The sequence below is a fragment of the Rhea pennata genome, chromosome 6, assembly GCF_028389875.1.
Source record: "Rhea pennata isolate bPtePen1 chromosome 6, bPtePen1.pri, whole genome shotgun sequence".
In the NCBI taxonomy this organism is placed as follows: Eukaryota; Metazoa; Chordata; class Aves; order Rheiformes; family Rheidae; genus Rhea; species Rhea pennata.
Window position 1 is genome coordinate 22,548,317 of NC_084668.1, and position 14,033 is coordinate 22,562,349.

A 14,033-nucleotide genomic window follows, 5' to 3' on the forward strand; every position below is an offset into this window, starting at 1 on the left:
TATTTTTAGCAACCTACAGAAGTGTGTGAGGAAGCATGCAGAACGCTGAAGGCCTCATTCTTTATTCACACCAGCCTCTTAATAGAACAACGAAGAAAATAATTTGGGGGGGTTGCTCCACAGTTTCATTGCTGTAAAAAGGAACTTTTTACACTGGGGCCTCAAGACTGAAGTCGTTGCTGGCAGAAGTGGGAGACCCTGCTGTCCTGAGACAGAGAACTCTAGGACCTATCTGAATAATTTTTAGAGCGCGCATATAGGAAGTAGAAGGTGGTTAGGCAAGTCTTTGGCAAAACTTACAGAGGGAACAAAATTTCACCTATATCCTATCTCAATATTATGGAAAAAAAAAGTTTTTAAAGATGCAGGTATTACTTGAGCACCCAGTTTCCCCAGACTGTCAAGAAATATTTTCTGAAACAGCTTCTGCCTTGCCTGGTTGTGTACCATACAGGTAAGTAGCAGAGGTTCAGGCTCAGCTGTCACAATCTCTTAAGCAAAAAAAAAAAAAAAAAAAAAAAAAAAAACAGAGGTTTACTTTACTGAGCTTGAGAAGTATAGAGAACTGAAACTTAGGAGATCATAACTGGCAAACAATGTGAGCATATGAGTTAAAAGTTGTTTTGTTTTACTGAAAAAAATGTCTCTTTTCTCTATAAAATTATTTTTGAATTTTAGACTCAGTTCCCTGGTGACCGTTTAACCCATCGTTCCTCCCAGGTGCTGTGAGGGACCGTGGTGGTCGGTGCGAGACAGGCGCTCTCCTCCCACACGGGCACTGCCATCCCACGCTGAGAGGAAACTGGGACCCTTCACATTTTGCTGCAGAGGGGGAGAAAAGAACAGTGAAAGAGAGGAATCTCCCAGACAGACACTCACTTGGCTGAAAAGGCCCAAGTGAAACCGCCTTCTCTACTTTACTCCGTAACAGTGGAAAAGTACAGTAGCTGCAGCCTGTGAACCTGAGTGTACAATAAACCTCCGCTGCAATATTGCCTCCTCCTTAAGGCCAGATCTTAAAAATGGATTTGTGAGACTAGAGCGCTGCTTCCTCCCGAGCTGTGTTAACTTTGATTTGGAAGTGCTTAAAGGAACTCATGTGCCGCTTGAGCTTTGTGCTGCTCCTTTGTTACCGGAGCAGCATGGGATGCAAATGTAATCAAATGTATATTTTTTCGTCAGTGCTGCAAAAACCTCTTTTTTTCATACTATCATTAAAATAATTTTTATTTTTAACCTGAAGTTACCACAAAAGTCAAAGACATTGGGGGAATTATTACCCCCACACTGTCATTTAGTAATACAGTGTTTCTGATTTACCCTGAAAATAGTCATTTCATTCTGGTAATCTAGAGGATGTGCCACAGAAAATACATGGTAAAATAGGATATAGCACAGTGCAGTATCTTTTTTCCTTAATACAAAAGATGATAGGCAAATGAAAATAAAAAGGCTGTTAGTTCTTTTCAGAAGGCGGTTTCACTTAGGCCTTTTCAGCCAAGTGAGTGTCTGTCTGGGAGATTCCTCTCTTTCACTGTTCTTTTCTCCCCCTCTGCAGCAAAATGTGAAGGGTCCCAGTTTCCTCTCAGCGTGGGATGGCAGTGCCCGTGTGGGAGGAGAGCGCCTGTCTCGCACCGACCACCACGGTCCCTCACAGCACCTGGGAGGAACGATGCGTTAAACGGTCACCAGGGAACTGAGTCTAAAATTCAAAAATAATTTTATAGAGAATCCACCCCTTCTAAAATAGTTCCTTCATCTTTAAACTCTACTTTCGAGATGATTTAAGCAACTTCTGGTCTGCAGCACATCACAAATTGTATTAAGAAGGCATAATTCCAAACTGGTCCAATTACTCCAATTAAACAGAGACCCGTGTCAAGAAAGTAACCTTTTTATATAATAAAAATGATGATAATAGGCTAAGTCTCTTCAGTCAAAGGGCTTTATTACTGTCCACTGTTAGAAAAACGGTTTGGCTGCTCATGGATGATATATCCCTAGCTAGTCACAGTATACCTCATTTCCTGCTTAGATAACAGAAGATACTAAAGTAAAGAGTGAAAGGAATAAGGAACTATGTGATATAGATACATGGAAGAATAAAAGACATTATGAAAGTGAAAATGAAGTTCTGATTGACAACTCTTATTGGAACCAAGTTTCAAAACAGAAAACAAAGATCCTCAAGTTTGTGTGCGCTTAGTTTGGATACAACAGATTTGCTAATAAATCCAGGACCAAACAGGACAGAAGAAAGGACTGCTTACAGACTAAAATACACTAAGACATTCACTGCACCTGGCACAGCTTAAAACTAAATTGTGTTTTCTTACTGTAATTTCAGAAAACTGCCTTGCACAGAAGCTGAGAACACCTCGTCGACGATGTCAGCAGCCCAAAATGCTGAATAGCCCTGAGGACAACATGTACTATAACCAGTTAAATGTGAGTTCAAAGTGGCAATAAAGCTGTTTTACTGGCTTTGTTTCCAGTTAATAATTCTGTTATTAATACCTGTTTCAGCCCCTCCAGCCCCACCCCCACGTTCTTCTGCTCTCGTCTTGAACATGTGCTTATGCTCTTTATCTGTTGCTTTCATGTCAGGATGTCTGCCTTCACGGTGAATAATTGATGTGGTTTATCAAAGACGAGCAAGATGCATGCTTCATCAGGCTCACTTGAGCCCTTTGATCAAAAAAATTATGCTGTGACTTCTGATATTATCAGCATCTGCTTGCATTCAACACAAAATCACTTTGAATTAAAAATTAACGACTTGCTGCTTTGCTTTGACTGTGTGTTCTTGGCCCTCTCCACAGGGAACTCTAGAATATCAAGGGAGCAAGAGGAAGCCAAGAAAACTTGGGTAAATATCTATCTTCTTAGTTCTAAGCAACTGTAAACAGAAGAAGTCCTTTGTGATATTACAGAATATGCAAAACTTTCTAGAGAGGTTTCTAAAAATAAACAATTAACATATCTCTGTGCATTGACATTGGACATTTTCTACAGAAGCAAATATAAAATTTGTGTGTACTGCTGTCTGCAGACACTAGAACTGATTCTAACAAAATCTGCTCCCCAGCTCTCTCAAAATACTCCTACAAAAACAAAATTAGCCTTCTTTATGTTTTTAAATGTATTTAGCCTAAGTGATAGGTGCCAGATGAAGGGTTTTCAAACCTGATATCTTCTCACCTAGAACGTGAACAGAAGCCCTGCAAGCTCTCCAGCGCCTCGCTGGCAGTGTGCTTCAGTCCTCCTCAGGGAGCACGTTCTAGGAGCTGACAGAGGAGCTGCTCTGCCCCAGCAGGAGTTGCTGCTTCTCCGTTTGGCTGAGGCCAGCAGTCAGTTCCCATTTTCACATAACAAGTTATCTCTTGTAAATAGGTAGAAATCGCTGAATACAATTCACAAAAGCTAAACTGGCTACTCTACAGTCACCAAACTATTTCATTGAATGATGACCTGGGCCAGAGAGAACTGATGGATGCTGGGTCTCGCAAAAGTATTTATTCCAATTATATACAAGAATTTTCTGTATTACATTCCTTGTTTTTTGTTCATCTTCTGAAGATTGAAGTAGTGAATAGCAGGTCTTTGGGTCAAGATTCAAGCCCCAAATTTTGCATGACTGTACAGAGTTTTATTTATTTGATTCCCCTCCTGTAATATACAAAAGTTTGTATTTCATTTAGGGAACAGAAACACTAGCATGGGACTGCCGTGCTCACCATGCATCATAGAAAAATGAAGGCCCCCCTCCATTTGATGTCTATAAGGTTTTACCAAAAACTGATGGTGTGATCTTTGGCTCATACTCACAGCAACCCATCCATCAAAGTCAAACCCTACTTCTGGAACATAGATAAAAAAGCTACATTGCTCAGCTGAAATACCCATTTGATGCAAATATTTGGTCTGTCTTTCAGTCATCCTAAAAAAGACAGACTGTATTGCCTTTCACAGATCCTCAGAAAACCATTTGAATTATTACCATAAGAAAATAGAAGTAAAGAACATGTATAAAAGCTACATCTTTCTAGTCAAATCATCACATCTTTTTTTTCCTTTTGTTAGCACTTTTCATTCACACAGAAGTTTCTGTTTCGTAAGATACTGACAGAATTCAGTTTTAAAATTAATAAATGTTGTTTGTTTTCTTTCAAGCCAAATCAAAGTGCTTGATGGAGAGGATGAGTACTACAGGTCATTGTCAGTTGTTGAATCTATACCTGAAGAAGACAGTTCCCTCAATTCCCCATCTCCTTCTCCTTCAAGAGGAGTGTCTTTTGCTCAGAGCTGAATTTCATTTATTCTATTGTCTAATGCTGGTAAGAGTATTTTCATGCTGGTAATCTCTTCCAATTAACTTTGTGCGTGTGTGTGTTTACATAATGTATTTAAAAAAATAATCCCAGATACTAGCTTCCTTTCACTGCAAAAATTACCTGGTTTTTGCAGATGTAAATTGTCCCATTTAGCTAAATTTCTGTAAGCAATTCCAGTAAAGGGGAGCAGCGCAATCTATATATGTTGATACTGATCACTTCGGCAGCAAAGTTAGCTCATACAATTCGGGCTCCTTATCCCCACTCCTCCCAGCTGCTGTTCCCACCCTGTGTCATCCCTTCTGTTGTGCTGGCACAACTGTTGGTAGAGCTGTGTGGAAAATAAGATCAAGGAATTGATCTGGATTAAAAGAACTCTGCACTAAAAAGCATCATATGGGGTCACAGTGAAAATGTTTTATATTTCATTAGACTGATTTTTAAATGTTCTGTTATAACTTCCTGTGCTTTGTATGGCTTTTAATACCACAAAAATGTAGCGAGTAAAGTAATCTCAAATGATGAAAGTGTGATTCAGAATTTACCTCGTAACTGTTTTTCTTATAAAGCATTAGTTTGCCATAAGAATCATAACAGTTTAAGAGATGACATTAGATGTTTTCACAGATCGCTTCATAGAGCCCTTGTGACTAAACCATTATGACTGGATGTTCTTGTTGTCCCTGCAAGTATTTCATTTCTTTCTTAACTGGTATCTCTGTGCTTCATTGATTTCTGCATGTCCACAGCCCTCTTGTATGTAGCAGGAAAAACTGTCACCTGCAAATTTTTCAATGCACTTTTGCTATTTTCCAAATCCGTAATGAAACAGTATCTAAATTTCTGTTAAATTCTGAGATGCTTTGCTGGGAACTTTTTCCATGACAAAAATTGGCTACTTCGTCATACCCTTTACTTTCTGTTTCTGAGCTACAATTTTTATATGTGACAATTCTTTGTTTCTTTTCCATACAAACTCTTGTTAAAAAGTTTTGGAAATCAAATTTTCCTAGATGAACCACATTATCAATTATCTCAAAATGATTTTTTGAACCATGCTGATTAAATTTGACCATGCGTAATACAGACCTAAGTGCTATGCTAGGTTTAGTCTTTCCTCAAGCAGGTTTAACCAGATCTGTGCTAACAAACCTTCTTCCTTGTGGAGATGCAGTTCACACTTGTTCCTTGAGGTACAGCATTTCTTACTATCAGAGTTCACTGACAGTGTCTTTTTGATCACAGGACAAGAAAATGGCATAGGAGATGAGAGGCAAGCATAGTCCAAGCATCCCTAAGTCAGAATAGGGTTTTGGAACTAGAAGAGGGAAGGAAATGGATAGTCCAGCAAAAGCTTTATCACTGCTAGTAAAAACAGCATTGAAAGCAGGCAGATGAGGTACAAGAGGTGGATTCAGCTGTTCCAAAAAGAACAGTCCTTCACTCATTTTCCACCTAATGTATGATGAGATCAAAACTAAAAATCCTGTAAGGGACAAAAGTTTTTCAGTCATTCTGCACAGCTACCCATGCAAGCATGGGCTTTAGAGCCTTTACAATTTAAGGACTCCTTAAACAAGGGATACTTGGTGAATAGCTGCAGATGGGTTAATGATATTAGAAAACTGTACAGATATGAGTGGCAACAGATACAGATGCATGCATGCAATCAGTTTCTTTACATTTCATCAAAATGTAACAAGAATGAGTGGATATGCTGTATCCATGAAAAATGCAACTTTTCTTTCTTTCTTAGAGTCCATAAAGTCTCCTAGTCAATTGATTTGCAGTATATCTGAATGGAAAATAACATTATCTTGAAAGAAGTCAGATGACTTCGTGTATTCTTATACTGACATAGGTCACTGGGAGCTCTAATGATGTGGATGCTTTGTGGTTCCATTCCCCCTTTTCGAAAACTATTTGGGAAAATAAAGTTTTCTTGTTAGTGCAATGCACATCATTATTATGTGAGTTTATCAAGTTTGTCTGCTAGATGGTAGGGATGCTTCCGGTGAGGTATTATGTTACCTGTCCAAAAGCCAAAAGCATCAAAATGCAGTTTGAGTACCTTACACTGAGTAATACATTACTCTGAGTAGTTTTATTAATTGGATGTAGAAGTAATGCGAAATGAAAAAACATATATAATTCAGTGACATACTTAAGCCAAAGCCTAAGTCCCACTGAAATCAATAGAATTTCAGCACATGATTAAATGCTTTGCTGAAAGGGGGCCCAAGTTAACAAGAGCAGCTTCAGAACCTTAAATAGTAAAGCACAAGGAAAATGCAAACACTCCTTACATATCTTTTTTTCTTCTTCCCAATTGTTAAGTTTGCATTAATCTCAGTCATCAGAAATGAATTTTAAAGAGATTTTGTATCATATTTTGAGCACTCTTTAATTGTATAGGAAGGGTAAAATACAATGTTCTCCTTGTTACATGCAGCACCACTATCTACAGCTGGTAAAATTTTTCAGATTACTTTAATGTCACTAATTTTTTTATACTACAATTACTGTCTAAAACCTGCTTTTGAGTTGTGTGTTCTGATTCCTGCTACTTTTTGACTAAGAACTATGCAAAAGCCAATCTGTGCATTATATTACTTCACAGCCTGTCTCCTCTTCCTCGTTTGTTTTTTGACCCCATTCAGTTGACCCTCACCAGATAATCCTTGTGAGGTGGCCTTTTCACAACCTCATTTTAGAGTGCATATATGCCTTTCTTTCAGAGAAGTCTTATTATTAAATGCAGTATCATCAGCTTGCTGCAGATCAATTCAGCCACACTAATATTGACTGAAGAAATGAACTTTTGTTGCCACGTTGGTAGATACATTTGCTTGGGTTGATTGATTTGTACATGAATAGGGAGATGGCTCAAATGTATTGAAATTTAAAGTGCTTCTTTCAAAATTCCGATGTGCATTATTCCTGTGGTACTCTAGGAGATGCTTTCTCTAAAATGTGGCCTAACCAGAGTCAAATCCAGCGGGAAGGGATAAGTATGCTCTGCAGCATACTTAAAGTGTGGAGATGTGGTATCTTGAGATGCTGTCATTCCCTGCTGGCTGCATCTCTGAGTTCTTCCCATGCTTAGCACTGCAAGAAAGGATATCTCCGTCTTCCTGGCTGAACCTGCTCTTACTGAGCAACTGTGCTGGAGGCATCATGAATGTTTGGCCATCAGTGCTGGATGATCTGTTACAGCAGTAATTGTATTTAACTCAGCTGGAGACAGTGTTTGTGCTGTAAAAGTAGAGTTGTTCAGTAAAGATAGTATTTTGTGAGGCAGCCTGTTCAACAGCCTTTGCAAGAATTCAGTGAGACCAAAGAGCTGCTACTTAGCAGGGAGGAAAGGTTCCTTGCCACAGCAGTAAGAACTGTCTCCATTTGGCAGTGCAATAGCAGCTGGGGGCCATGCACGAGTGCACCATACAGAGTATGTGGTGGAGGTAGAGAGCCTTAGACCGAGGAGCAAAGGATGAGCAGCAATTTTTCTCTGCATAGAGTAATAAAAAGCTTCACACTGGCCCTGAGTAAAGCATTGTGCTGCTCGTGGCTAGTTGATGGAACGCGTAACGGTTAAAGATGCAAACACATAATGGATTTTAAAAAGATAAATCCAAGAATAGATGAGTAGCATGCCATAAGAAACAGGGAGGAGTACAGGAGACATGTCAGTTTGATTACCATGTCAGTAGGAGCCTATCAGCATGAACTGTTTAGATTTTCTTACTTGGTTTTGATACTACTGAAACATTGTTCTGATTTATTTATTTTCACTTATATTATCCTGAAATATTAATGTATTTAATGCATTTAATTGTTCATAACATATCCTGTTCTTAATATTTTATAAAAGTGAAGCACGTAAGTCATATTTTGAACTAACTACACAGAAGGAAACTTATTAGATAGTGCGTAATAAATTAAACACTTTTCAGCAAATAGGAGAGAAAAGGATGAAGCTTAACAAGGTGTTTCAGTAGATTTCTCCTATAGACCTTAATGGTATTAGGAACAGTCCTAGGAATTGACCTGCTGAGGACAATTTCTGCTTTTCAGTTATGGTAGCATAAAAACTCGTCTCTGTGCGAAAATGAATCAGGCGGGGAGCTTTTGGAGATTAGCCCTTTTAATTTGGTAATTTTAAACTTGCTTCTCACTTAAACGTTTACGTCACTCTTGTAACATAAAGGGGCCTTAGAGTGTGAGAAAATTGCAGTTATCTTAAATTTTCCCCCACTGCAACATGCCTCACCCATATACGTTCGGAGTGGTGGAAAGACTTTTGGCTACTGAAGGTCTTTTAAGTGGCCCCCATCATGCCATCCAAGGAGTCATTGCTACTTTGGAGCGTAAACAAATTGACTATAAATTATATGAAACTGTAGAGTTTGCTAAGTACAATTAAATCAAAGGTTATTTTTCTCTTTGATGAAAACAATATCAGAACCAAGTTTTTCAGAGGCAGATACAAAAAGTAACCCACACTGGATGCTTCCATGATTATCTTCCTAGAAGTAAAATTGCATCCTAATTCTAGGCAACTGCTGGTTATTTTGTGTCATTCAGCATAGTTGCTAATATAAGCATAATACTTATATGATTATATTACTTACTTATATGATATTTTAATGTATTTTGTTTAACTGTAAGTGTCTATGCTTCCAAGAAAATGTCTCATTGTATTTTAATTCCAGTAAGTTCCTAACTTTTCTGATGTGTTGTGGTGGTAAGGTTTACACACTAGCACGTATGCTCTTCTTTCTCATCCCTAAAATTTTTTCTCTAAATGGAAGGAAAATTCTAGGAGACAAACAATTTCTGTCATTTTTAAATATCTTCTGGTTAATCAAATACATAATAGTACATACGGTTAAGAGTAATGCCAAATGGTACAAAAGTATCATCCCATAAGGAACAGTTAAGTAACTTTAGCATATGTGCAAGACATGGCATGTGATAAACATATACATCCTTCTTTTAACTCTGACAACAAAATATTAGAAATTGTGTCAGATTTTGTTGTTAGCACTGGAAACAGGTTTTGTTACTGTGCCTTGGCTTTAAGACTGTTCAACATGGGAGGAGTTGTAGCAGATTATTCAGTTAAGAGAAAACGTCTCTACTTAATAGCAAAGCAGGACTCCCAGACTGACAAACGTGGCACAGGAGGCTGGGCAGGCCCGAGGCTGCGAGCCGTCCTCCGGGCCAGGGCTGGCGGTGGCGCGGGCCAGGGCAGGCTCTGCGTCTCCCGGGCGCTGGCCGCGGGAACTGGTAAGGGAGGAGGCCGACAATTCGTAGTAATGGCGCTCTGTGCCTTCAAACACCGGCTGCTGCTCTGGCTCTTTCTAGTGGATTTCTCAAGAATTATTGGAAAATATTTTATTACATGTATCAGTCAGAACAATAAATATATACATAGTCTGTGTTATCAGGGGCAAATTTATTGTAGCACTCATACACTGTAATGCTGAAGGCCGTAGGAGCAGATAGGTGGGAAAAACATCTTGGAGTTGTTTCCAGAAACAGGAAAATGTTCCAGAAACATGTTATTGATCAGGCCAGTAAAAGATTAAATTCCTTTATTCTTCTAGACAGGCCTATTTTTTTAATTAAATTGCAGAGAGAGATTATTTGTCCACAATTTAAGTATTATTTTATAAGACAGTTGGCAAATGGGGATGGAAAGTAGGTAGGCCAACTTGTCTGCATATTCCAGCAAAAGACCCAAGCCCCTATTTGTGACCCATCACCAGTGAAAATTAAGCTTAAAAGTGTGTTCTCAGTCTCTCAGTGGAGCTCACGTGGCCACAACAAGGAGTGCATGCTGTCCCCTGGGCTGGGGTGGAGTGCCGGGAAGGAGGGAGGACTCCCTGGCCTCTGTCCCAGACTGACGGTATTCCGGACCCTAGCAAGCCTCCACAGCCGGAAATCGGAGTAGCAGGACTGGGGCCTGCTGCCGGGGGCGCGGGGGCGGCCAGGACGAGGGCAGCAGGGTGCTGGGATGCTCTTGCGGCTCAGTGCTGTGCGTCTAGGACGAGGCAGGATGCAAAGGCTGCTCTGCAGTGCCGCAGCCAGGCAAGAGGGATGTAGAAGTGGCACTTTCAGTGTTGTATGACATACTTTATTCAGGGTCTTTTTTTTGTTACTGCTGCTCCCTGTCATAAGCAACAAGTGTACACAATTAATGCACCTGGAGAGATTATACAGAGCCTTCTATGAGAGCATTTCTCTTTCTGAGATCACAACATCTTTGAAACAGAAACTTTTAGATCTGTAATTTCTACCACCCCAGGAATGAGCACTCCTCGGTGTTGCCACAGGACAAACAATTAAAAAAAAATCTATTAATTTGAATGAATGATAATATAAAATCCCTAATTCCTGTACAAATTTCTAAGACTGCTGCATGCCGTAGATGAAACTGAGAAGCGGTTCAATCTATCACCTCATACAGATGAAACTTGGGACAAGACAATATATTAACTACACTGTTACTAGTTTGTCTTTATGCCTCAAGATAAAAATAAGCTGTAAAAGAAAAAAGGTATGAAATTAGTTGCTGTTCTTTATATTGCTGATATATAAAATTAGTGTGATGGAAATGTACATTTGAGTCCAAAGATATGTGTTTTACTAAATGGAGGCAGAGAGTTAATTTATGTGATTAAATTGATCTATTATAAATAGTGTTTTGAAATAAAAACAAAATGAGAAATCTTATAAAGCTCATATCTTTTGATAACTTATATTACAGTCATCTCCAGCATTCTGAACTCAGTGTAGATTTACAACTGAGTTGCAATTGGAAATTGGTATTGATTGATTATGTTACTCGTTTAACATTCCAGCATGCTGCAACAATAATGCAACAGACTGTGATAAAATGGGATGTGATCTAACAGGACATGACCGATGGGACGAGAGGAAAATGCTGGGTCTGCTGGTAGTGCTGTGCAGTAGTTCAGACTGGCATCTTCTGCGCCTTGATTGTTCATTTCATTTTACTGTCATCCTACTGAGCTCAACATTTTTTAAAAGACACAGCGTTTTTCCATCTGTAAGTCACGGAAAGACAGATGGATGTGGAGAAACTGCACCTACAGCGCCTTGACTGAATGCCATTGCCCACTTAGTGGTAGAGAAATCCTTTCTGGAAAATTAAAGTGTCCTTAAATATATTATATTCTGAGCAGCTTTTTAATATAGGAACTTACTGATCTTTTACAACTGAATTATGTGTAATTCCTTTTTTAATGAGTGCAAGTGAAACAAACTGTTTCTTATGAACAGAGCAGCTATATTCTGACCACCACTTCTATTACACTGAAGTTAATACGTAGTCCTGCTACAAGAAACTCATCCTTATTAAATTAACATTAAGAGCTTCGTTTTATTGATCTGCTCCTTTCACTTAATGATAGGAACTTACTGATGTTTTAATAATAACCTTGCAAGCTTTATCTCATTTTACTTCACTGTGTGTTACAGAAAGATGCTATGGAAGCTAACTTAGCATAAACATTTTGCAGATGTCTTTAAAGGTTAGGGAAAAAAGATTTAGTTGCACTGCATGTTAGCAAAGATGGCTGAAGAACTACAAGATAAAAGAGAGCCTCGAGTATGAACATCAAAGAATTGTTAATGACGAGAAATACCATTAGGGTTAGCATCCCTTTTGTTTCAGCCCCCTCACACCTGCAGTGGGTTGCAGATTCTGTCTTTGTTGGCACATCTGAATTACTTCCATTAGCATTTATAGAAAGGTGGCTGCAAAACAACAGAAATGTACCCCTGGTTTTCTCTGTTGCTTCAGAAATTCAGATATTAGGTTCTCTGTGGGTTTCCTTCAAGGTACAGTATCTTATTGTAAAGGAGACTATAGAGCCAGGATTCCGCTGATTGCAAATGAGCTTGCTGAAAGGAGAGGGTCGCTTTTGTTACTGCAGCAGAAGTACTATAAGCAACTACGAGAAGCGCACATAAGAAGCTCAGACATTAGCAATAGCAAAATCAGAGCGTGAAATTCAGATTAGCCCTCCACAGGCTGTGAGAGGGAGGGGGTATTGGAAGACTTGGCATGGCTAAAGGTGTAACCTGTTTCATTTGGCCCCTGAAAATTTTTAACAGATGGTGGGACCAGCTGTCTTTTTCAGCCATTTAATAAACTCTTCGGTGGTAACAGTTTGGGAAGTGGGGGGTTTTGAGTTTTAGGCCAGAGGAAAAAATAAAGAAATCTGTCCCGATTGTCTTTGCCAAATAGTGAAGTCTGGAAACATTATGAAAAGTTAAAGTGAAAAATCTAATTGATGATACTGTTCTGATTATCCATTCCAACAGAAGAGGAAAAAGAACTCTATGCCCAAGTGGACCAGTGCATGAAAAATGCCTATTATGTTGTTATCTTTATCTGTCACTTTAATTTCAGCTCTTGCGAAGGAGGCACATAATGAGAAATTTTAAATGAGCTGCAGAGTGAGAAATTGTCATAATTTTTGAGATACAATAATATGTCAAAGTAACAGGCAAAATGGCCTGTTATATTAAAAACAAAACCGAAGAATACGTCTGTAATAAGATAAAGTTCACACAATCTGCCCAGGTGAATACAGCAGTCAGTGAACTTATCTTAACTTCCATGACGCAATGATCTAAAAAGATGATAAACTGCCATTTTAGGAACATACAATGTTCAGGCTCTAATAAAAACCGTAGCGAAATGTAGGGTTTTGCTTATTATGGTATGCGAGTTGACAAAATTACCCTACAACTCTACTCCTTCAGTTAAATTAATTTATTTTTAAATGAACATTTCCAGCACAACACTTAAATGGCAACTCTCAATTATATGAGATGTTTTATTTAAAAAGCATGTCTAGTTTCTTTGAACGGAACAGTTCTTTTTGCACATTTACATGCTACCCAGCTGAGCAGCCAACCCTTCCATTTGACAAGGGCTTTGTTCTGCCTACAGGCCCATTCTAAGCCCGAGAGTGTTTGCCCTTAATAAATTGCAACAGTAAGACAGAAACCTCTTGCAAGCGAAGAGAAATAAAACGCATTGCCTACATAGCAAAGCATATGATGTTAAATAATGATAACAGAAGCATACCTTCTAAATCTTTGCTTTGCTCCCAGATCATTGCGGTTAAGATAGCCCAGAAAGGTTAGCATCCTTCCACACATGGGACAAAAGATTAGAGAGAACAACAGTGGGACAAAACTCTGGCTACAGATCTTTTTTTTTTTTTTTTCTCAATATAAAACCATACTGGATGCTATACAGCCAGTGTAGCTGGAGCTAAACCTGAAAAAAACACGAACATGATTAAATGTGGAGCAGAAAAATGTTTTTAATTTAAATGAAACATGGTTTCATATTAGTGAGAGGAAGAAAAAAGAGTAGGAATTATTTAAATTAAAGAATTTATACTATGCTCCAGTGTATTGGTGTGTGTCAGCTTGTGTGTGCCTTTCAGGCCCTCCGCTGAATCACAAAGACCTACCAATTTTGCTTTTATAGCAGCTAATGGACATTCTTTTGTGGCTCAAGTGTTGAGAACTTGTGATCTCAAACAAAATTGTTGAGCCCTGTTTATGAGGCCCCATTTGTAACATTCAGCTGTCAGCTGCAGTGTTTGTGTTCGCCAGAGACTGTTAAAAACTGCTACCTTTGTTGAACTC

At 38.8% G+C, this 14,033-nt stretch overlaps 1 protein-coding gene across 3 annotated transcripts in view; it reads left to right on the forward strand.

Moving 5' to 3' along the window:
- The window catches only part of MYO3B (myosin IIIB), a 227,663-nt gene extending 216,375 nt beyond the window's left edge, over positions 1-11,288 (forward strand). Inside the window, exons 27-30 of one of the 3 annotated variants that reach the window (XM_062579042.1) lie at positions 2,348-2,448; positions 2,823-2,869; positions 4,174-4,337; positions 11,201-11,288. In XM_062579042.1, the coding sequence (XP_062435026.1) occupies positions 2,348-2,448; positions 2,823-2,869; positions 4,174-4,309 (284 nt within the window). In that variant the 3' untranslated portion in view covers positions 4,310-4,337; positions 11,201-11,288. Of the gene's footprint in view, positions 1-2,347; positions 2,449-2,822; positions 2,870-4,173; positions 4,868-4,961; positions 5,279-11,200 lie in introns of those variants that run through there. The other 2 variants (XM_062579043.1, XM_062579044.1) reach the window with 2 other exon arrangements.
- Positions 11,289-14,033: the final 2,745 nt, after the last annotated feature.